The following is a 23,707-nucleotide window of genomic DNA, read 5'->3' as shown; positions in this document are numbered from 1 at the left end:
GTCCATGCAGGTAACATGCGTTTTTTATGAGTGGCACCTGGTCCCTTTTCAGCAGTTACTCTTTCATCAAAAAAATTGTTTTTGAAGAGACTAAACCCTGGCTTGGCAATTTTCTTTGAAATGCCCATTGTTCCCACAGTGGGTACATAGCCAATTAACGGGTACAGTAACATACTTGCTATGAGGGTTATAAGGAGTTCTCTCCCTTTGAAACCCTATTCCATGCATGTTTCCACCATTGTTAACATATATGGCGGTAATAGCATCTGAGGACCAGGTCCACTTAAGAGACTTTTCAAGGTCATTTTTTACTCTTTCCAAGTCTGCTTGAAGTTGTCTAGTTTTCTCAAGTTCAGCACATAAACTGGTTTTTACAGCATTTAATTCGTTTTCTAGCTTGATATGTGCTTCACTAGCAACTCCTTTTCCTTTATCAGAATTTCCAAACCCACATTCTGCTTTGAGTTCCTCTATTGTTTCCTTCAAATCTATAATCACAACTAAGAGGTCATCACTTTCTTGCTCTAAGGCATCAATTTTCTCCACTAATTTATTCTTTTCCTTACTGAAAGTTCCAATGGTTTCTTTTAGGTCAACAAGTACTACCATCAAATCGTCTCTTTCATGTTCTACACTAGCAACTTTTTCAGTTAGAACCATCTTTTCATTTTCCAGATTACTTATGGTTTCCTTCAGATCAACCACACAAACTACCAGGTCATCTCTAGTTTGTTCAGCATCTCCTAACTCTATGGTTAAGGCATCATTATCATCTACAAGACTATGATAGGCATCAATTAACACATTTGCTAATGACATGAGTTTCTTAGGAGAGTAGGATTTCAGATTTCTCTGAACATCCCTGAAGTTTTCCTCATCATTATCATCATCTTCATCATTGTCTGATTGAGCCATCAAGACAAATATTGAATCATATTCATTTTCTTCACTTTCAAATGCCATCATAGAACTATCACCTGCATCAGTTTCTTTTTCAGACTCAGTGGAGGAATCTCCCCATGCTGCAAGAGCTTGCTTCACAACATTGCCAGTGACATTCTTTCTTTTGAAGCGTTTGTCAGGAACCAACCATGTCAATCTTATTGGTGAGCATGTCAATCTTAGATTTCTTTACTTGAGTGGTTCCCTCGTGTGCTGTTTGCAAAGCTTCCCATATTTCCTTGGCGGATTGACAGGCTGGGATCCTGTTGTATTCATCAGGTCATATGCCACACACCAAAATTTTCTTGGCATGAAAGTTTTTCTCCACAGCTTTTCAATCTGCATTGGTGTATTCTTTCCTAGTTTTTGGCATCGTCACTAGAGGGTCTCCGACCTTCTTCGTTGGGACATAAGGACCATCACAAATAACATCCCACAACTCAAAATCTTCTGCCATGATAAAGTCATGCATTCTTGTCTTCCACCACCCATAGTATTGCCCATTAAACCTGGGTGGTCTGTATGTAGACTAACCTTCTTCGAAATTTGGTGGAGCAGCCATGAGGATCCTTTTTAGGTGTTAACCTGATAGAAAGAACCTGCTCTGTACCAATTGATAGAATATAGGAGTCCACCAAACTATATAGAGACCAGGTTCTCTATAGGTTTTCACTAATAGTGCTAATGAAACAGTAAGTAAATGGAACAGGGAACTTTTACGTGGAAAAATCCCTGCTCAAGGGGATAAAAAAACCATGACCTACAGTGGTAGGATTTCAACTTCACTATGAACAACTTTAGATTACAACCTACACAATCTAGGAATTAAACTCTTAAACCCTCACTAACTTGTAATACACCTATTTCAAGTCACTTTGCAATACACCTATTACAAAGACTTCAACTCATGACTAACTCTAGTCACGACACAAACACTGAAGCTTTATGGTTTACAAGGGGTTCCTAATTAAAGCTTCTAGATAAGCAAAGTAGGAATTACAATGAAAGACAATTACGAAGTTACAACTCAACTAAGGACATACAAGATACTTGTTATAAGAACTGGTTCGTAGTAGTGTTGTACTTTGTTCTTGATTGCACTTGAGAATTGGATGCTTGACTGATGAACGATAAGAGTGCTTGAATAAATTCTCAAGTGTTCAAGTGATGTTTTATTGTAATACTTTTGTTAATACAACTTGAATGATGTAATCACTTGGTTGGTCAAAGGGGAGTGACTGCAGTACTGTGCTGCACTATCTGCGTGTACAGTGCAGACAGTCACTTTCCAGTCGTAGACAGTTGACTTCATACTGCTGTTAGGGAAACACAAGGGATCAGGTCCTTGTCTTGATTCTTTATGTTCTGAAGTCATAGCAACTCACATTAGCTCGAGTCCGTTGATTGAGTTGTGTACCAAGTGTGTCAGGTCCCTTATCTGGTTCTTTGACAGTAAGTTTGTTAGATCATCAAAATATAAAGCTAAGGTACTGTAAACCCATCATGATCTCTTTGGGGAGGCCGAAGCGGCACACTATGTTTTTCCATATGAAGGCGATCACTTCCTACTCGCGTATCTGAACGAATGCTCTTGCTTCTACCCATTTAGAAAAATAGTCAGTTAAAACCAAAAGAAAACGTACATTACCTCGTCCTGCGGGGAGGGGGCCGACGATGTTCATCCCCCACTTGATGAAAGGCCAAGGGGAAGTGACCGAGTGGAGGTGCTCACTTGTTTGGTGGATCATTAGGGCGTATTTTTGGCATTGCTCACATCTTTTCACGAAGTCCGCGCCCTTTTTTTCATAGTAGGCCAGTAGTAACCTGTCCGTATGAGGCATCTGACCAGAGCTCGGTTGCCGGAATGAGCCCCGCAGTGGCCTTCGTGGACTTCTTCTAGGACACACAGCTTTTGATTCGGGCCCAAGCATTTCGCTAGGGGGCCGCCGTATGTCCTCTTGTATAGATCATTGTGAATGATGTTGTATTTGGTGTCACACCTCCTTTTTACACACCTACCCCGAAGGATAATGTATAAGGGAGTTTTTCCATTTAAAGTGACATTATTCGAAATGGGATTATTTATTTGTTTTTGGAGTCGCCACTTGGGATAGGATTGGCTTTTGGTGTCCCAAGTCACCGGTTTAACTTGAATCCCAAATCGAGGAAAATTTCGACTTCCCAATTGGATTCTGCGAACCAGAAATTCTGAATAAGGAATTCTGTTGACCCGAGGGAAGGTATTAGGCACCACCGGATCCCGTGGTTCTAGCACGGTCGCTTAAATTATTATAAATGGCTGAAATCTGATTTTTTATACATGTTCAAACCTATAGTGCAATTTTAGAATTGTTTAACCGCTTTTAGTTAAAAAAAATTAAGAAAGTGAACGTCGTTTAGAAATGTGTTTTTGGATCACGTCACATGAAATGCACCCGGATCCTCGACACATTCTTATTCAATGTTTTGGGATTTGGATTTGGGTTGCATGAAATGCACACCCGTATTTAGGAAGGTAAAATTATTAAAAGCGCGCCTAAAGCGACTAACGTGTTATTATCTTTGCGGGAGGCCGTGAAATTCGCTAAACAGCACGTCCTGAATTCTAAATATTTTAATAGGAACATTTGAAGAGGGCCCCGCAATTTATGCATTTTGTTTGGCGGGGCTCACCTCATTTTATTATTTAAAGGCCATCCTAGAGCAAACTATGATTTTCTATTGAATTTGTCTCTAAAGAGCCCTAATTAATTAATATTAGTCATCGCTATTATTTAAGGCAAACAAGGAATTTGGGTCTCAAGTTCAAGTCCACACTTGAACAAGAGGCATACCTCTTAATTCAAGCATGCTACTTAACAAGAAAGCCCAAAACCTATATTGCAAAATTAATCTCATCTTTAATATTTATCAAGCCTTCAAATATTCGAATTTTTTGATCTTGGCCCAATAGAATACCAAGGAAAGCATTACTACTTAGAAAGGCTGAACTCAACCTTCAGCCCTGGGCCTTAATGCGAGTCCAAATAAAATAAGTGGGGCTGTAACTCAGGTCTTGCCTTAATAATGTTGAGGCCCAAATTGAATGGCATAGATTATCAACCATGGGCCTATAGACTAGCCTAAACAGAGATCACTAAAAAAATTCCAACTATTAAGCTCATCGACTGGGATAACAAATAAAAGGAAAAACTCCACATTCAGTACATTTATCAATTTATTTCTACGTCTGCTATTCAATCTAAGCTATTTATCATGCTGGAAATTTGATTATTCACTTTCAAAATCTGATTCTTAATTATCCACATTAACTATGGTGCTACTTCTACTAATATTCAATCAGAAGATTTCCATAACTAATTAATTTCATTCAAAGCACGTCAAAAATGCGATTTATGGATTGAATAACTAATGCATATACAGCACCACATTTATTGCGAGCATTCATACTGTTTTCCAGAATTCAAACACGCCTATTCATTGAAGTTCTATACTCCAAATTGATTATTCAAACTAAAATAATATCTAATATACGACACAAGAGCTGATTACAACCATTGATATGGTCGAAACCTACAATTAGAGCCTTACATGAACTGTAGATCCATTGTTTGGATCATAGCTCTTAGAACAGGCTTATATGTCTAGTATACTGCCAACAAAATCAGGAAATGAATCAATCCTAATTCTAAAATCCTACATTAATCTATACCTACAGTATTTAAAAGTCTCAAAACAGTCCAGTTTAGTCCAGTAATTAAACTTAAACAAATACATATCAACTACTATCTATTCAGCTATTGCTATATGGCAGTCCAAACAATCACATTTCAGGAGGCAAATGGATGAGCATTTTATTTCATCTTTTCACTTCAAAGCTACATCAAATCAGGTTCGAATGTGTACCTGGAAATTACAGCGAAGGAGAAGAAGTCAGTAGCAACACACAAACAAAACAGCAACAAACTCAACAAGGATCTGAGAACCCAGGAGTGGTATCAAATGAAATCCAGCAGTTTAACCAACCAGCAAATTGAATTACCAACCCAAATTCAACTTGAAATTAACCTAGACACAGTAATGTTTCTGAGTTTGTTTTGCTAATTTTTTTGGTTTTTTCTGGAAATTTAGATCTAAGATCAAGTAGTATTTTGATTTGAAATTCAAAAAAAATCCAATGCTAAGCTAGCATAAAATGTTTTTGGGAAGGAATTTTAGAGGCTGGAATTCTTGGGGGAATTTTCGGGTTCCAAACTTTTGGGAATTTTTCAGAGATTGAAACTCTGGGGAATTTTTCAGGTGTGTTAAACTTGGAAAAGAAAGCAGATAAGCTGCCTTTTATAGGCAGAAGAGGGGGAGGAAGCTTCTAGATTTCACTCACACCTTTTCCTCCTCTTTTATTTTCAGATTTTACTCATTAGTCCCAAAGTTTTGACTTGTTGCCTAAGTTATTGCCCTAAGTTCCTGAAATTACAATTAAAACCCTCCTCTAGAAGATTCTAGGAGGCTCTAGTTTTACCTACAACATGGTTTTCTATTTAGGAAAGTCTATACTGCCCTTTATTTAATCTAAGATTTACTAACCTAGCACTAAACTATAACCCTAGCCCCTTTACCTTGGTCAAACAATTATGGTTAGACCAAGTAATTCTAAATCAGCTATATCCAAACACTAAAATTAACAAAACTTCCAACAATCAAGATAAGCAGTCAAGGCTGGAAAACAATTCTAATTACACTAAACAAAATGAATTCTAAGAACAATTGGCAACGTTAACAGAAATATCTAATCTAATTATCTAGCTAATAAAACTAAAGCCTATACTAATAAACACTGAATCGAAACACAAGACCCAAAAGAAATCAATAGAACATATTTAAACATGAACAAACAATTAAACCAACAGAATCAGTAATTAAACAAACATTAAAACTAATCAGAAAACCAGAAAAAATTGAAAAGAAATAGACAAAATAGGAAATAAAGATAAAGAAACAGACATAAAAACGGAAAAAGAAGTAAAAACAAAAGAAGGAAAACTCACCATTTTGACTGGAACATCTCTATTAGGACATGGGCAAATGATGTGCCCGGACATTAGGAAAGGTCCTTGTGTAAATTGATTTGGCCTTGGCTTCAAGGATTCGAACCCTAGATCTAAAATTCCGATGGTTTCCGCTGGATTTGAAGGATTCCATTTACGGATTTTGGAAGAGGAGAGTGAGGGGAGTGTATGATGTTAAACTGAGGCCGTTTGGTGGTGGCGCCGCCTAGGGTTTGGCTTATTCGAGGTGTTTGGGTGATATTTGAAGGAAATCAATGGCGGATATAGAACGGGGAGGTAAAGGAGAGGGGGTGGTGTAAATTTGGGCGAGTTTGAAGGTTTACTGCCGCCGTGGGTGATTTCCGGCGGCGGAATTGGGCGGAGCCGGCGGGGGGAAGAGGTACGAGGAAGATGGTTTTGTCTCTAGGGTTGATAAGATTTTTCAGACACTTTTATTAATTACTTTGAACTGATGAGAGCCGTTGGATGATGGGAGATGAACGACCAAGATTCAAGGGTCAAAAACGGCGTCGTTTTAATTAAATGGGGAGTGGACCGGACTGGCCTGATTTGGGCCACATTGGAACGGGATTTTGAAGGTTTTTGGCTTGGGTTTTGGGAATTTTGGCTTGGGCCAACAAATTTAATAGGCTGAAGCCCAAGTCAGACCTTTCTTTTTCTCTTTTATTTCCTTTTCAATTAATTTCTTTCTTTTATTTAAATTCAATTCAATTTCGTTTCATTTTTTTCGATTTTTATTTTTGTGTTAAAAGCAAAAATATGGATTAAACTAAAATTAAACTAATTAATTTCCTCAAACTAACTAAATCCCAACAAAGAATGTAAAAATGACAAAATACTATATTTTTTTATTATGCTAACTAAATATGCACGAAAATGCAAACAAACACAAAAATCATGCAATTAATTCCTAAAAATTCAAATATTAAAAGAAAAATTCTAATTTTAACGAATTCTATAGGAGTAATTTAAGCGTGGCAAAAATCACGTGCTCACATCTGGCCGCTTGCATCCGAAGTTTCTTGGCTTCCTTTTTATCATATGGGAGTACGCCATTTTGCGAGTATGTAACAATACGGTTGCGCCAGTCCCAAGTTAGATTTATAGTCCTTACCTCAATTTGATCTATCGACGAGTGAATGAGGGTAACCATGTTTCCTTCGCCAGTTATGCTTTTAGTGGCTGCCGCTAATTTGGTGAGGCCGTCGGCTTAGGTGTTTTGTGCCCTAGGGATTTGGTCGAGCTGGAATTCATCAAACTCGGGCAGTAATTTGCAGATTTTGGCTTGGTATTTTTGCAACCTTTGCTCTTTTATTTGGAAAGTCCTTGTGACTTGGTTGATGACGAGCTGCGAGTTGCAGCGTAGGATGACCTGCCTTGCTCCGTATTTGAGTGCTAGCCTTAATCCTGCAATCACGGCCTCATACTCGGCCTCATTGTTAGTCATGTCCAGGCACCTTATGGACTGGCGAATTACTTCACCTGTCAAGACCTCGAGCACGAATCCCAGTCCGGACCTTGGAAGTGCCGTCAGTGTCCAAAATCCATTCATCTTGTGTTTGCAGAGAAGCGTGGGCGGCTTCTTTTTTGACTTCAGGCATTATTTTTGTGCTGAAGTCAGTGAGGACTTATGATTTTATCGTCGTCCGTGGTTGATATGTAATATCATGCTCGCTTAATTCTACGGCCCACTTAGCCAACCTTCCCGATAGCTCTAGCTTATGCAAAATACTTCTCTTGGGGAAAGTTGTGACTACCGAGATGGGTTGGCACTGGAAGTAGGGTCTAGGCTTTCGTGAAGCTACGACCAAAGCCAGTGCCAATTTTTCGAGGTGAGGGTACTACGTCTCGGCGTAAATTAGATTTTGCTAATGTAATATACGGGAGATTGCGTACCTTTGTCTTCTCGGACCAGGACTACACTCACCGCTACTTCGGATACGGCGAGGTATACGAAGAGACGTTCCCTAGGTTCTGCTTTGGCAAGCAGTGGTGGTGATGATAGATAAGCCTTTAACTCCTTCAGGGCTTGAACGCACTTGGAAGTCCATAGGAGACCGTTGTCCTTCTTGAGTACGCCAAAAAACTTATGACACCTGTCCGACGATCGCGAGATGAATCTCGACAAGGCGGCGATGCGGTCGGTCAGCTTCTGAACCTGTTTTTTGCTGGTTAAGTGTTCTGGTATTCCCTCTATAGCTTTGCTTTGGTCGAGATTGACCTCGATGCCTCTTTGTGATACTAGGAAACCCAAGAATTTTCCTGAGGTTACGCCGAACGCACACTTCTCGGGGTTTAGTTTCATCATATATCTCCTGAGTATGTCGAAGGCCTCTTTCAGCTGGCCGATGTGATCTTCTTTCCTTCTGGACTTGACCAACATATTGTCTATGTAGACCTCCATGTTTTTGCCGAGTTGGTTTTTGAACATTCTCGTCACCAACCTTTGGTATGTCGCCCCCGCATTTCTCAGTCTAAACGGCAACACCCTGTAGCAGTACGTTCCTTGGTGGGTGATGAAGGTGGTTTTCTCCTGGTCCTCCTCTTCCATGAGGATCTGGTTATAGCCCGAGTATGCATCTAAGAAGCTCAGCAGTTCAGGCCCGGCTGTTGCGTCAATGAGTTGGTCGATATGGGGTAGTGGGAATGAATCTTTTGGGCATGCTTTGTTCAAATCTGTAAAGTCTACGCACATCCTCCATTTTTCGTTTTTCTTTTTCACCATGACCACATTGGCGACCCATTAGGGTATTTTGATTCCTTGATAGAGCCGTTTTCAAGTAATTTTTCAACCTCTTCGTGGACTGCATCATTTATAGCGGGATTGAACTTCCGCCTAACTTGCCTTATCGGGGGGTAGAACGGGTCGACGTTCAACTTGTGTGTCGCGACCTCCTTCGGGATACCTGGCATGTCCGCATGGGAAAAGGCAAACAAGTCTGCGTTATTAGTTAAGAAATGACGGAATTTACCTGGTTCCTGAAGTTTGCAACCGATGTAGGCTTTCTTATTGTGGTTGTTATCATCAAGTTGGACGGGGTCGAGGTCTTCTATGGTTGATCCCGTGGCCTCTATTGCTTTGGGGTCTTTGATGACGTCCTCCCTTTCATCACTGCTCGACCTCGACCATGTTAACTGCTATGCTCTTTTGCTTTGCCTTTAATTTGTTGGGTGTATGTGCAATCCTGGGCGATGCGATAGCATTCCCGGGATGTGCTTTGTTCTCCTCGTATGTTGAACACTCCCCGTGGGGTGCGAAATTTGATAACTTGGTACAAGCTGGAGGGGATGGCCTTCATGGCGTGTATCCAGGGTCGAACTATTATGGCGTTATACGCCGTGTCATGGTCCATGATGTGGAACATGGTTTCTAGAGTGATGCCGCCGGCCAGGACGGGGAGCGTGATCGCTCCGGATGTTCGTTCAACTGCATTGTTAAAATTGGTTAGCGTGATGCAGCGTGGCACTATCTTATCCTCGAGTTTCATCTGTGCAAGTACTCGAGGGTGTATAATGCACGCGCCGCTCCCATCGTCCACCATAATGCACTTTACATCTGTATAATATTCGCGAAGTGATAACAAGAGCATCATAGTGAGGGAGAACCAAACCGTGGGTATCTGACTTATCGAAGATGATACTTTCTTCGAGTTCGGTACCATTCATGAGTGATCGACCATTTGAGTTTCTGGGTCGTGGTGAACTTTACGCTATTGATCAATGCGCCGCCTCCGCCTCCGATGATCATTTGGATGGTACGAGTTGGTGAAGGTGGTTTTGGCGACCCCTGGTGTTATTCACGTCCTCAGGCAAAGTTGTCCCCTTCCTCGATCGCTCAGCAGCTCTTTCAAGTGCCCATAGTGAAGCATATTCACGACCTCCTGCCTTAGAGCGATGCAGTCCTCGGTTTTATGACCTCGCTCCTGGTGGAATTCGCAGAGGGCGTTTGACTTCCTGGTGCTTGGGTCTGACCTCATCTTTTGTGGCCACTTCACTTTTGGGCCGAGCTTCTCCAACGCGTAGACTATTTCTGAAGGTGAGACACAAAAATTGTAAGCGGATAGTAAATGGGGCATACCTCTCTCGCTCCGGTGAGTCCATGTCCTTGGCCTAGATGGACCTTTTTCATGATTGGAGGGGGCATGATGGCACCCCAGATATATGGTTGATGTTTTTCTCGGTTGGGTCATGGAGCTGCTAGATCTCTTCTGGCATCGGTTCTTCGGTCTTTCCTGGACTCGGCCTGTACCAAGGTCAACTGTTGGGTCGGTCTATTTAGGTTGTCTTTGTCAGCACGGACTTAGGCACAATAGGCATTGTGTATTTCATCCCAAGTGGTCGGGGGACATTTTATAAGCCGACTCAGCAACTTTTTGGTCGCCCTCGAACCGTTATGTTCAGCCCGTTTTGGAAAGCTGCTACAGCCATGCCTTCTGATACATTTGGTAAGGTCATCCTTACACGGTTGAGTCGAGCGAGGAAGTCCCTCAGTCCCTCTCCAGGTGATTGTTTGATGGCAGATATATCGTTCACTCTTGCCTCCACCTTTTTAGCTTCGGCATGGGCCGTTACGAACCTGTCGACCATCTCTTCTAATATTTCAATGGAGCACGCGAGCAGCTGTGAATACCAAGTTAATGCGCCTCCGGTGGGGGTTTCGCCAAACTTTTTCAACAAGATGGAGGATACTTGTTCTTTGGCGAGATCGTTTCCCTTTACCGCGATGACATAGTGGGTCACATGATCCTCAGGGTCGGTCGTACCGTCGTATATTTTTAGGTAGGGCGGTATTTTGAAGGCTTTGGGTATGGCATGCAGGGCGGCTTCATCACTGTAGGGTTGTTCCACGTACCGACCAGCATCTCTTTTTGGTAAGAGTTTTGGGGCACCCAGTATATTGTCTACCCTTTCTTGATGCTCTTTCATTTGGTCTCGAAGCGTTTTGTTTTCATTTTCCATTTATTCCATCTTCCTCGGAATGGTTGTGAGGATATCGTCACATGAATTACTAACATTGTGAGTGATATCTATTATTGGAGGGAGAGGGTCGTGCTGCTCGGCCGTTATTGGTACAACACAAGTCCTCGCATTTTCTCTGGTTGCTTTTTGGGCGGGCGTGTCGAGGATGCTGGTCAGCATGTTCGTTAGCCAAGCCTCAAGTAGTTTCTTCACTGCTGGTGGCGCTTCTTCTATTGTGGACGTGGAAGCCCCTTTACCGTGGGACGTTGTGATACTATCATGAGGGAGGGGCGAGCCACTTCGCCCGGGAGAGGCATCTGGCGTTAATCTTCACCCTCTGTTTCTGAAACCTCGTTGATGGTGTTTAAGAGGTTGGTGGTGAGATCGTTCACTGCCTTCATCCTTTCTTCTCTATTACCTGCCATGTTTGATCTGTGTGTACAAGAGCGTAGGGGGTTTTGCGTTTTTTTTATGCTAGTTATAGATCTAGAAGAAACTAAAATTTTAACTAGGAAATCCCCACAGACGGCGCCAAATTGTTCGACCAAAAATATAGATCTTTGATTAAACTAATTAAATTGATATAATGAGGGGTTAAACCTAGTTAATGATAATAACTTCAGATCTATAATCGGTTAATATGAGTGTCGTAGATTAGCGTTGGAAGCAGATTATATGCAACGTGTATTTAATGTTTCAAGACCATCAATGAAGAGGGAATGCCGAGAAATAAATAACAATAAATGGCATTAAAGTAAATAAGGAGAATAATTAGCCGAATATTGAATGAAGTGGATGATTCCTCCTCCTGACAGTGATGGACGAGAGACAAATACTAGAATACTGGGATCCTTCTCGGATCTGGTGGAAAAGGTGTGGAATAACAAACAATCGAATCTCTTTAGAAAGGTAATGTTTGTATTCTATCTAGAGAGAAAGTTTGTTTTTCAAAGAATGTTCTTATCAGAGAATATTACATGCCTTTCACCTTATCTCTCTTTCTATTAATATGGGACATACCCCTAGTCAACCTTAAAAGTACAAGTACAGAGAATATTCCACGGAATATTCTCTTAAAGATCCTATTACTAAACTAGTCGCTACTACTGTTTCGGATACTCGACCTCAGCCATGATCGACTGCTCGGCAGTGAGTCCCATTGGCTACTAGCCGACCTCGGCCAAATTACTTTTGGTAATTCCAGTTTGTGTCGAATATCCTTTAGGCAGATTTTGACCCATACAATTGTATTTATATTCTTAGTAAAAATACTTTTATCTTAAAAAAAAATTGCTTTTACTTCCGAACTAATGCTAAAGAACTTATGCTTCCTCATCACAATAGAAAAAATATTTTTGCTGCTATTCAAAATCAGTTATTTAATCTAGAATTTTGCCAATTATATCAACTCTTTATAATAAATATTTTTTTAATAACCATTTCTAATTTCCCCGAAGCTTGGCCAAACAATTCCTATTTCCTAGAGTCGAATATCGTGCCGTAAAGAGATAGAAGGAGGTTTAGCGGAAAAGAGAACTTTCTTCGTGGTCCTTGAAAAATGAATGATGGGCACAAAATAGCACCTAAGATTGGACACAAGTAGAGCTTAGTCGTAAGATCCCGTTTGGCCATAAAAAAATTTCACTTTTTCTCGAAATTTTTTTATTTTTTTTTTAAAATCAGTGTTTGGCCATAATTTTTTAATTTTCACTTGAAAATAAATTTCTAAATTTATCGAAAATTCGAAAACCTCCAAAAACTGTTTTCCAAAATTTTCACTTAGATCACTCACAAAAATTCAAAAATAACCCAAAATCGTATTCTATTCATGTCAAAACACAACTCTAATTTTCAAATACTATTTTTACTTGAATTTTTTTTCCCGAAATTTTACAATTCTTATGTCTAAACGCCCAACTATTCAAAACGGAGAACTTCATCATTCAAATAGGGCGTTTGGACATAAAAATTATAATTTTTAAAAAAAATAATATTTTGAATTAAGTTAAAAAATGATATTTGAAACTATATTTGGACTTGTATTTTACTTGAAAAATATTGCAGATTTGTGAGTTAGAATTTTTTTTTTGAAAAAATAATCAAAATAATTTTTTGATTTTTGAAAAATTTATTTTCGAAAATTTTATGAACAAAATATTTTTGAACAAACTTGCCGAAAAGCCATATTTTTCGTCGGTTGTCCCGACGGAATATTAAAAGTCATAATGGAATGCCTATTCTGGCGGCTATCCCGCAGCCTAAAAAACACATTGGTTTTGCATTAATTATTCACCATTTTTTTAATATCCATTTGTTTGGCTAAAAAAAGGAAATCGAAACAAGAATTAGTAACTTTGGTTTTTTAAATGCAATATTTTTTTATAAGCTCCTATTTTTTCTTCGTGCTAGAGATTAACTTTAGTTCAAATTTTTTATTTATCTTAAATAATTTATTTATATATAAATTATTAATTTAAAATTCAATAACTTTAATGCAATAGAATTTGAACCCATAAATTTTAAATTCTGATCATATCTCTACTTCCAGATCAATTAAATATTCTTAAATAAGCTGCTTGATATATAAAATTTCAATGACAACATTTGTAGACACAAAACAATGTAATTGTTGCCTTTGATTAGCGTTTATAGTTTTTTCTTTTTGTGGCTTGTGCTCCAAGCTTTCATTTTATTGCGTTACTACTACCTTTATACGCTTTAATTTTGATTTTAAGATAATACTATAATGACTGTTCTCTTCAGCTTATTATTATTTGCCTAGTGTGGCTCTTCAGCTTACTATTTTGCCTTTTCACGCCTTCAATATTTGAAGTCAGAGCCTACCTCGGTTGAATATTGGAGTATATTTTTTTGTTTAGCAAACAAAATAAAAATAAAGAACCTTTCGCCAACCATACAGCACTTCCACTTTTGCAGCAGCAAAGTTCTTTTTCCTTTCCACCTCCCACATTTAGATCTATTCTAGTAGTAGTTCCTCTCGCTCTAACTCTCTCTAGGTAAAAGGTAAGCATCCCTTTTCTAAATCTTCATTTCCAGAATCTGTTATGTGATGATTTATCAGTGATTTAATCTGCTTCTTATTTGAATTCATTGGTGATTAATTTTCGACCTTTGGCTGAATTTCTATGGAACAATTCCTTTTCTATGTCCTCGTTTTGTGAAATGCAAGTGTATGTGGAATTTTCACGCGATATTGAAATTGGCGCTTTTGTTGCGTTTTACTCCTTTTTGGTGATCAAAAATTAGGAATTGTTGTCATATATGGCTTTTATTAAGCACTAATCAAACTTTATTTGCAGTTAATTTGTTGATTTTTGCGAGTCATGGTGTTCTATCGCGGCGTTTCTCTGCTGTCAAAGCTGCGTTCTCGAGCGGTAAGTTCAGTTAATGATTTTTATTTACCTTTTTAATTCCTTTTACTGAAGTGCGTATATTCCTGACTTAACATCCAATTAATTATTCAATTATAGGTCCAACAGACAAATCTTAGCAATTCTGTGCGATGGCTTCAAGTCCAAACCTCTTCTGGTCTTGTAAGTTCTAACGTCTCTCTGTCGATATATGCATCTCCTTGTATACACATATTTCTGCACGATTAATAAGCTTGTGGTTGATGCTTAGTGTTAATACTTTGCTCTCTATTTTCTGGTTATTACGTTGCTGGTGTTATATGTTAGGATCCCTCTGCTGCTACTGATACATTGTCTCTTTCTTTCTTGTGCCGAGGGTCTACCGGAAACAGGCTCTCTACTCCTCCGGAGTAGGGTAAGGTCTGCGTACACACTACCCTCCGCAGACCCCACATGTGGGATCTCACTAGGTTGTTGTTGTTGTTGGTGGTGATTAATAAGCTTGTGGATCAACCAATCATTTGCCTGCACTTCAATCCGTGGCTAGCTGGCATCAGCTATATAAAAGTTCTCATAATTAAATAAAACATAACCAATCGTTGTTGTGTTAGGGCATCTTCATATCCAAAAGACATTATTAGTTAACATTTGTATGAATATATGATGTACATACTTGAAATTGATGACATTGAGAGGGAACAGAGAAAATTAAGTAGAATACTTGTCACTTGTAATAGGAGATGGTGGGAGAGTGGTTTGGGAAAAACTGAGATTGCCACTTCAGGTGATGCCTTATGGTAAATGTTGAGCTGTCTATTGCAGGTGCATCATCTTTCATTTCCTTCTCCTTTCTGTTCTTGATGTTAAATTACATACACAATGGATTTTAAGAATTAGTGTCATAAAATATATCGATCAATTAATCTGAAGGAAATATATCATAAGTTAACTAACTCTTTTTTTCCTTTTGTTTTAAAATTTCTGGATTTTCATGACCATGACCTCAGTATGAGATGCTGGTTTGAGTTTGTGATAGTGGTTTTAAATTTATTTCCCTCCATTCCATTTAAGCACATGGACTTCTAGCTTATATAACATCCTTTATGGAAATAGAGATTTTGCAATGAAGACCCTGCAGAAACATTATGAAGGCGTTAGGATCTGATCTATTGTGAACAAATTGACTACCAAGATAATGAAATTACTGGTTCTTCTTAGTGTTTGGGTGTGAATGGCCTGCTTGGGTCAAGTTAGTCTGCCACTTGAGTAGTTGTGTAAGTTTGTAAGCAAATTAATTTAGAAGTTGCATTTGATGTAATAAGCTAAATTATATGTTTGCCAACTGCTTTTCTTCAAACTCTTGAAGGCGACGGCTCATGAGTGGTTATAAATTGTAATGCAGTTATAGACCCTCGAAGCGTATTAATTTTTTTTGTCTCGGAACTTTGGAAGTCACCTGATATTATTGTTGCAAATTGACTAGTCCACTAAAGCTTATATCTCTATGTGCATTACTGTTACTATATATATTGTGCTATCAGATTGCTAGTATTTATTGTTATGCCACAGAGGAGAAATAGACGAGAAAGGAGAGTCATTAGTGTTTAAAACCTGGGCTAATAGCCATTGTATGGTTGATTGCTTACCTTCTTTCTTTTCCACTTTGATTTGTAATGTCCAGTAAATTTCCGCCTGAACACCTCTGCTGCCATTGTTTGCTATTTTGTCTTTCCACTCTAGAGGACAAAATAAGAGGCAGAAGAGTATATAAATGATATCTAATTTGAAGTACTTTGGTGAACTTGAAATGATAAATGCAGAATGTTTTACCCTTCATCCTTTAATTACTTCTTCTTGCACTGGTTCTTAATGTCTACATAATGGTCATATTAATAAATTTATTTGACATAGGATCTGCGTTCTGAGCTGCAAGAATTGATTCCAGAACAACAGGTATATCTAGATTCATTTTCTTTTAGTTACCTTTGATTGCAGAGTTTAAGTTTCATATATACTGAGGCACTATTTACTTCACATTTTTTTTATGAAATTCATTTATTGGTTATGTTTTTTCTCAATTATACGGGACAATGTTTTCTCTATAACATGTTCTTTCTCCCTTTAACCAATGAAAATTACTTTACATAGAAAAAAAGAAGTGGTCATGTTTGTATGCACTAATAGGGGCTTTCATAAAGTTGTGAGGTCCATGTTTATGATTTCCTGATTCTCTAATTTTTGTAATTATGTTCGTTTTCATTACAGGATCGCCTGAAGAAGCTCAAGTCAGAACATGGAAAGGTTCAATTGGGAAACATCACAGTTGATATGGTAAATAGCTATTTAAGTTAATTATAAGTTTGGAATAAAATAAATGATATAAATCTGAATTGACATTTGTTGTTCAATTTGATAGGTTCTTGGTGGAATGAGAGGAATGACAGGATTACTGTGGGAAACCTCATTACTTGACCCCGATGAGGTTACATTCTACCTAATATTTATCCGATGGTGAATGCAAGTAAATCGCAAAAACATATTGATTTCGGTTGATTGCTGCTGCCCCACTCATTACCTTTGCTCTATTCTCTCAGGGAATTCGCTTTCGGGGCTTGTCTATACCTGAATGCCAAAAGGTATTACCTGCAGCAAAGCCTGGGGGAGAGCCCTTGCCTGAAGGTCTTCTCTGGCTTCTTTTAACAGGAAAGGTGAGCTCTTAAGTTCTTAATTTATCATATCACCAGTGGAATTTGAAATAGAATTCACTATAACTGCTCAATATGGCTTTTATTGTCACTGAGTTCGAGTATGAATTGGTAAGGGCAGTTCAAAGATTCTCTGCTGAAGGGCTCTTAAGCCCTGGGTTTGGATTAGATGCCCTTTTTCTGCAGGTAGATAGATTTTTTCTCTCATTTTATACCAATCTGGACCTTCTCTAAGCATAGGATACTGCAAGTAGTGTGCACAACTGAATGTGATTCGTCCTAGAGAAATATTTATAGGTGGCCTTGAGGTGGTTATAAATGCTTGGATTTTCTATAAAATTGCTTAGATTTCAAGACTATACTTATTTCTCTTTCTTACTCTAAGGTGCCATCAAAAGAGCAAGTGGATTCATTGTCTCAGGAATTGCGAAGTCGTGCTACTGTCCCCGGTACTTTAGCTTGTCTATTGTATTTTTCCTGTTCATCCCTTTATTGATCCTTAAATTTGAACCTTTTTATTATCAATCAGTTGCATAATATTCATTCATCAGCACCACTTGATGTTTTTGTTTTTCTGAAGTTGTATCAGTAACTTTATTGCTGCAGATCATGTATACAAAACTATTGATGCCTTACCAGTCACAGCTCATCCAATGACTCAGTTTGCTACTGGAGTCATGGCTCTTCAGGTGAAATTTGAACCATTTTATTCTCTTTGTTTCGTTGGTGATACCAATTTCGTTGCTTGTCTGTAATTTGGTGATATCATGCATGCGCACTGATCCTGATTTTATTTGAGCTTGACTTTGTTGATCTTCAGAACAGACTATTTGGGTGCTTCTCAGCCAAATACTGTGATATAGAGAGTGTGAAGTTGGTTAACCTCCTGTTCAAATATTTGAATTTTTTTAACTTGATGCCTGCGCCGATTGGTTCTGTGAACTTGGAATCCGTAAAGACTCTTCATCTGTTCTTAAGTTCTCGCTGACTTGTCGTGTAATCAAGGAAAACTTGTCCTTTCTTCCTTTGGTATTCTTCCACCTGTGAAGAGCGAAGAATTTATCTTTCTTCTACTTTATGTTAAGTGTATAAAAGATATGTAGCAGCATGAAGCAGCTCTGAGTCGTGGAAATTCGTATTCTACTGTCCTTATTGTTTGTGGATCTTTGAATACCTTGGAATTAAAAGATGAAAGAAGGAACCTCATCTGTGATTAACTCGTGAAATTGGTGGTTTCGTTTGTTGCAGTCTTATTAGGAGATTTCAACCCTCATTTCTGTTCTCTCTGCAGGTTCAAAGTGAATTTCAAAAGGCATATGAGAAAGGGATTCACAAATCAAAGTGAGCCTCGTCAAAGCCATCTCTTGAAGCTGGTTGTTCGTTTTCCATGAAAACACTAACACTATTGTATCTTTAGGTTATGGGAACCGACATATGAGGATTCCATGAGTTTGATTGCTCAAGTTCCACTTGTTGCAGCTTATGTTTATCGCAGGTCAGATTATTATATGGCGACCAGTTTTCATTTTTCTATTCTCTTTTGTTCCTCATTTGTGTTGCAAAATAGAAGGAGATGACTTTCTTATCTGTTTTCTCTCAGCTTAATAGCTCTTGGTTCTGAGGTTTTAATGTTTACATGAAAAGTTAGCCTGTGAAATTATGTGTAAACTGACCCTTTGTTTACACTGTGAAGGATGTACAAGAACGGCAACACTATACCCAAGGATGACTCACTGGATTATGGTGCAAATTTCGCTCACATGCTTGGTTTCAGTAGCTCTGAAATGCATGAACTTATGAGGCTCTATGTCACGATACACAGGTTAATTTGACATCTGGATTATGATAGCTACTTTATGATGCTTATAAGAGTATTTAAAGTCTATCCTGGGAATCAGGACTTCTGGTTGCGTCTATGTCTATGTATCAGTTGGCACTGATTTCATTTTGTGTTGCAGTGATCATGAAGGTGGTAACGTCAGTGCTCACACAGGCCACTTGGTGCGTACTTCATTCAGTGTTTATGGACAAACTAACTGTTTACTAGTGGTCTAAGTCTTGACATGGGATTTTTGTCAAATGAGATTATGCATATACAATAGCTTAAGCCTCGTTATGAAGCAATGAGGTTTCATAAGTCAGCATTCTTTTATCAAGTTTTTCAGTAGCACTAATTGCACTTAAATTCAGGTTGCCAGTGCTTTGTCAGATCCTTACCTCTCCTTCGCTGCTGCTTTGAATGGTTTAGCTGGACCACTTCATGGTTTAGCCAATCAGGTGCTTTGTCTGCATTATAACTGTTGTTTCTTTCTATACTGCTGTGAATGCACATTAGGTTTTTCTCTGGCTATTGCCATATGCGTATCTAATATTTATCCCCATTGCCCAACAAAATGAAGTGGTGTGTTTAACAACAACAACTATGCCTTAGTCCCAAACAAAGTTGGGGTCAGCGATATGAATCCTCACTTCTTTCTTTAAGCTCAACTCGTATCATCATCATTGCCATAAGAAAGTAAGAGTAGTAGTGAAAATAAGTTAAAAGTATATATATAAATAAATAAATAATAGTAATAATAATTAGAAAAATAGTAATATTTAAAGCCTATTCCTAACTAGTAAGTGGTGTGTGGTTTAAGATGGAAAAATATGACGTTAAATTTCAATGAGGAAAACAAAGATTCTAGTTACTAGATGAACAAGCTCTTTTCTCTAACTGATATTGTTCACAACTGGCATGCAATGGTTGGTGCTACACAGTATGTCTCAATTTATATCTTTCAAGCTATAATATTAACAGCAAAGCCAAAACTAACTCTATAATTGATGGACTGGTCTCTGGTTATCTGGCCAGCTGTTCAGTAAATTTCTTCACTCGTCCAAATAAATTCCAACTGTTCATCATATTGTCCTATTTTTAATAAGTATGCTTTATTATCCCCTCCCATTTAAAGATTGTTATTTTAACTATGTTACTCAATCACTTAAAAGTTTCACTATCTCCCGATGGTATGCCTTTTTGTCTAGTTCTATAAAATTCAGAGAATTCCAGCAAGCAGCGGTTTCCTTAGCTATGTTTTTATAGTGTATGCGATTTATTTTACCTGCATTCTGCATCTGTTGGATGATTATAATCTTGACCCAGCTGCCACTTTCTGCTTTGCCATCAGGAAGTTTTGCTATGGATCAAATCTGTTGTAGAGGAGTGTGGGGAGAACATTTCCAAAGAGCAGTTGAAAGACTACGTCTGGAAAACATTGAAAAGTGGCAAGGTAGTATATGAACCTCTCTGCATAATACTTCTATAGACTGAGCTAGTTTTATTTTTCAACTCACTGATTGGAGCTCACCTTAGATAAAAAGTTTGGCTGCCTTCACATGCTATTGAGGTTCAAAAAAGTTAATTCTCCCTTCAGCATATTTTTTTTATATGTCATACAGTATTCGAAAATATCAAAATGTTTATCATATTCTATTTCTCTCATTGACTGCTCTTCTAATCATGGTTACTGAACTTTACTTCTCAAAGGAGATTTGGTTGTTGGCCTTGTCCCAAACTAAACTTTCTTTTTAGCTTTTATTCATCGGATCTTTAATGTGTTGAGCTTTCAAAAGTTGTTCTCCCACTCTCTCTCTCTTTCTTCCTTGTTTTATTGAAAGGGTTGGGATGTTGGTTAGGTAGATGACGACAAACTTTATAGTCCTGAACCCATATTGTTGAGTTTGACATGCTTTATCATTCTCAAATTGCAGGTTGTCCCTGGTTTCGGACATGGAGTTCTGCGCAAGACTGATCCAAGATACACATGCCAGAGAGAGTTCGCTTTGAAGCATTTGCCTGAAGATCCACTGTTTCAACTGGTTAGTACTTAGAAACCTGAAGCAGTAAATTAATGAATTGCTCTTCAATTCAATGTGTTTGATCTTCCCATTGTGTTCTTTTGGCTTTCGTTCTTGCAGGTTGCAAAACTCTACGAAGTTGTTCCTCCAATTCTTACAGAACTTGGCAAAGTAAATCTTTCATCTACATTGTTACTGAAATTGCTTCAGCCTTTAATTGTAGTTTAGCATGATTGTTTGTACGCTGCTTTTTCTTTGTTTTTTTTTTCTTTTGTTCGGGGGAAGGGAGAGCATTCAAGTTTTGATAATTACCCAAAAACACCAGTAAGATGATTGACGTAAAATTTTGGAAGAACTTAAATATGGACTAATATTTTGGAGGAATTTAAATGTCTAGGTTGTTAGGTGATGATAACTTTTTACGCATGTCTGAAAATGGGATTGAGTGAGGTAGCAGTATCTTTATCCATTGTATGTAAGAATTTCCCCTTATCTCACTAGTCATTGTTTCACTCAGAATCGTTGTATCTTTTATCAGATATTTCCTCTGCCTTCCTGTTTCATATGAAACTTCAATAAAATCACATAATCAGATTTGTCATTTCATGTGTCTTAACCATAGGCAGAATGCTTTTGTTTATTGACTGTGGATTCTTTTGCAGGTTAAAAACCCTTGGCCAAATGTTGATGCCCACAGTGGTGTGTTGTTGAACTATTATGGTTTAACTGAAGCAAGGTATTACAGATTCATATTGCCACATAATTGAGTGGTTGTAAATGGCTCTGGAAACTGATGTCTTATTCCTTTCATTTTTTGTACAGATATTATACGGTCCTCTTCGGTGTATCAAGAGCTCTTGGCATTTGCTCTCAGGTACTTTCTACGGCAGTTACTTTTTTTTTTTTTTTTGTTGGGGTGCCTTCTCTAGTCCTCCGTTGACTTCCCTTGAAATTTTACTGATACTTCTTTTGGATCTTTATAGCTAATTTGGGACCGAGCTCTTGGATTGCCACTAGAGAGGCCAAAGAGTGTCACAATGGAGTGGCTTGAGAACCATTGCAAGAAAGCATGAATTGTTTGAGATCTCCGTGAGCATAAAACACAATGTAAAATCTTTATTAATAATTGCTTGACAAAGCAGTTTTTTCTTGGAGCCAAGATAGGTCGCATTAGGACTGTTCATCGATTGACTTAGTACGGTTTTGAAAGATTTTGGTTGTGTATTTTCAGTTTCGGTTTTAAAAATGTTATACCAATACCTTATCGAAATAAATTCAATATGATTCGTTTTGCTACTTTTGTTTGATTTTTGCGATTCCATAACTTTGGTATTACTCTTTCCCAATTGTGGTTCTTTTGTCAAAATTATAGACCAGGCATTTAATCAAGATATGATTCGTATTCTTACTTTTTGTGCACATAGACAAAGGGCTTTATTTAAGAGTTTATTAATAAATCTGTAACTGTAAACAAAGAGAAACAAAAAAACTACTACTAGTTTGTTAACTGCAAACTAGTGTATACTCTTGTTTTTTTCCCTTCAAATCACAATTTTGTTAACTGCAAACTAGTGTATACTCTTGTTTCCACCCCCCCACCCCCACCCCCCCTCCCCTTCAAATCACAAACCAAAAAATTTGTGATGTATCCTGTAGGTTGTAACGATATACTTGAGATTTAGGAGGTAGATTTTATATAACAAATGACGAATATTTAAGATAATCCATGACAATAGAATACAAAATTAGCACAAATATCCTCCTTCAAAATAGTTTTGATGTTCAAGTAAGAACAAGTAGTAATCCCAAATAAAAAAAAAAATCATTAGTTTTACACCTTCAATTCAATGTCATATCCTAGCAATAAGCGAGTGCAAAGAAAGGATCTTAATAATTAGTATTCTGACTTTCGTGCACATAGACAAAGGGATTTTATTTATGAGTTTATTAATTGATCATTAACAGTAACAAAAGAGTCGAACCAAAAACTACATAGTTTTTAGTCTGGTCTGTTTAGTTTTTAAATTAATGCAAGATAGTGCATAAAATGAAGTATACAAGAATCTAACTTGTATCCCCTAGCTAATTTTGGACACCCTTGACCACTAGACTACCCCTAACATTAATTCACTATATTTATAGAGAGTACTCCTCCGTCCAATTTATGTGACACTCTTTCCTTTTGACTCGGTCACAAAAAGAATAACACCTTTTTATATTTAGTAACAATTTAACTTTTAAAATTTTTATTTTTATCCTTAATGAGATGATTTCTAAGCCATACAAATTTATATTGTTTGTTTCCGAGCATAAATTTTAAAAGTCTTTTTTTATTACTTAAACTATATACCCAGTCTAACACCTTGGGACAAAGAAAGCAGCATTTAACCTACATACACAACATAATTTTTTGTCAAAAGGTGTTCGCGTGACCACCTTCGAGATATGTATCTCCGTCATTTATTCTTTGACCAGAACTAACAATATCCATTAATGGAAAAAGTCTCGAATTTAAACTTATTAGCTATCGGAAGCCGCTCAGTTAACGTTGTAGGTTCTCGATAAGACTAACTCAAGCCTACAGTTAGTAAAGCATTTGCTTTAAAACTCAAAAATAATCGCATAGCTCATTGTTTTAACTCTTTATCGAACAAGCTCTCGACACATGAAATATCTAATTATCACTAGTCAAATGGCAGAAGGTTTTTGCTACAAAACGGACTTTGCTTGAAAAGATGGCTTTTATTAACAATGGAAGTTCTCCCACGATTTCTTTCAATTTAATTTAATTATATTTCCTGACGGTATAAGGGAGGCAGCAAGA

General features: G+C 37.8%; 1 protein-coding gene across 1 annotated transcript; it reads left to right on the top strand.

The window, feature by feature from the left end:
• Positions 1–13,787: 13,787 nt before the first annotated feature.
• On the top strand, positions 13,788–22,190 carry LOC109210575 (citrate synthase, mitochondrial). Its single transcript, XM_019374005.1, has 20 exons — positions 13,788–13,991; positions 14,288–14,362; positions 14,459–14,521; positions 16,250–16,291; positions 16,604–16,669; positions 16,755–16,820; positions 16,933–17,046; positions 17,429–17,492; positions 17,650–17,732; positions 18,335–18,384; positions 18,461–18,538; positions 18,737–18,865; positions 19,002–19,044; positions 19,234–19,320; positions 20,214–20,315; positions 20,797–20,904; positions 21,004–21,054; positions 21,546–21,619; positions 21,706–21,757; positions 21,867–22,190. Exons 2-20 carry the CDS (start codon positions 14,312–14,314, stop codon positions 21,954–21,956), a joined length of 1,413 nt encoding a protein of 470 aa, XP_019229550.1. The 5' UTR covers positions 13,788–13,991; positions 14,288–14,311; the 3' UTR covers positions 21,957–22,190.
• The last annotated feature ends 1,517 nt before the right edge of the window (positions 22,191–23,707 follow it).

This window comes from Nicotiana attenuata, unplaced genomic scaffold (assembly GCF_001879085.1).
Source record: "Nicotiana attenuata strain UT unplaced genomic scaffold, NIATTr2, whole genome shotgun sequence".
NCBI classification, from domain to species: Eukaryota; Viridiplantae; Streptophyta; class Magnoliopsida; order Solanales; family Solanaceae; genus Nicotiana; species Nicotiana attenuata.
Note: the sequence above shows the minus strand (reverse complement) of the source record. Positions and strands in the feature narration are given on the sequence as shown.

What these genes read in the sequence shown, in the direction of transcription:
- LOC109210575 (XM_019374005.1), top strand. Translation starts at nt 14,312, where the DNA reads ATGGTGTTCTATCGCGGCGTTTCTCTGCTGTCAAAGCTGCGTTCTCGA. An exon ending in CTGGAGTCATGGCTCTTCAG is followed by an intron (nt 17,733 to 18,334) that starts GTGAAATTTGAA and finishes TTCTCTCTGCAG; the next exon opens with GTTCAAAGTGAATTTCAAAA. An exon ending in TATGGTTTAACTGAAGCAAG is followed by an intron (nt 21,620 to 21,705) that starts GTATTACAGATT and finishes TTTTTTGTACAG; the next exon opens with ATATTATACGGTCCTCTTCG.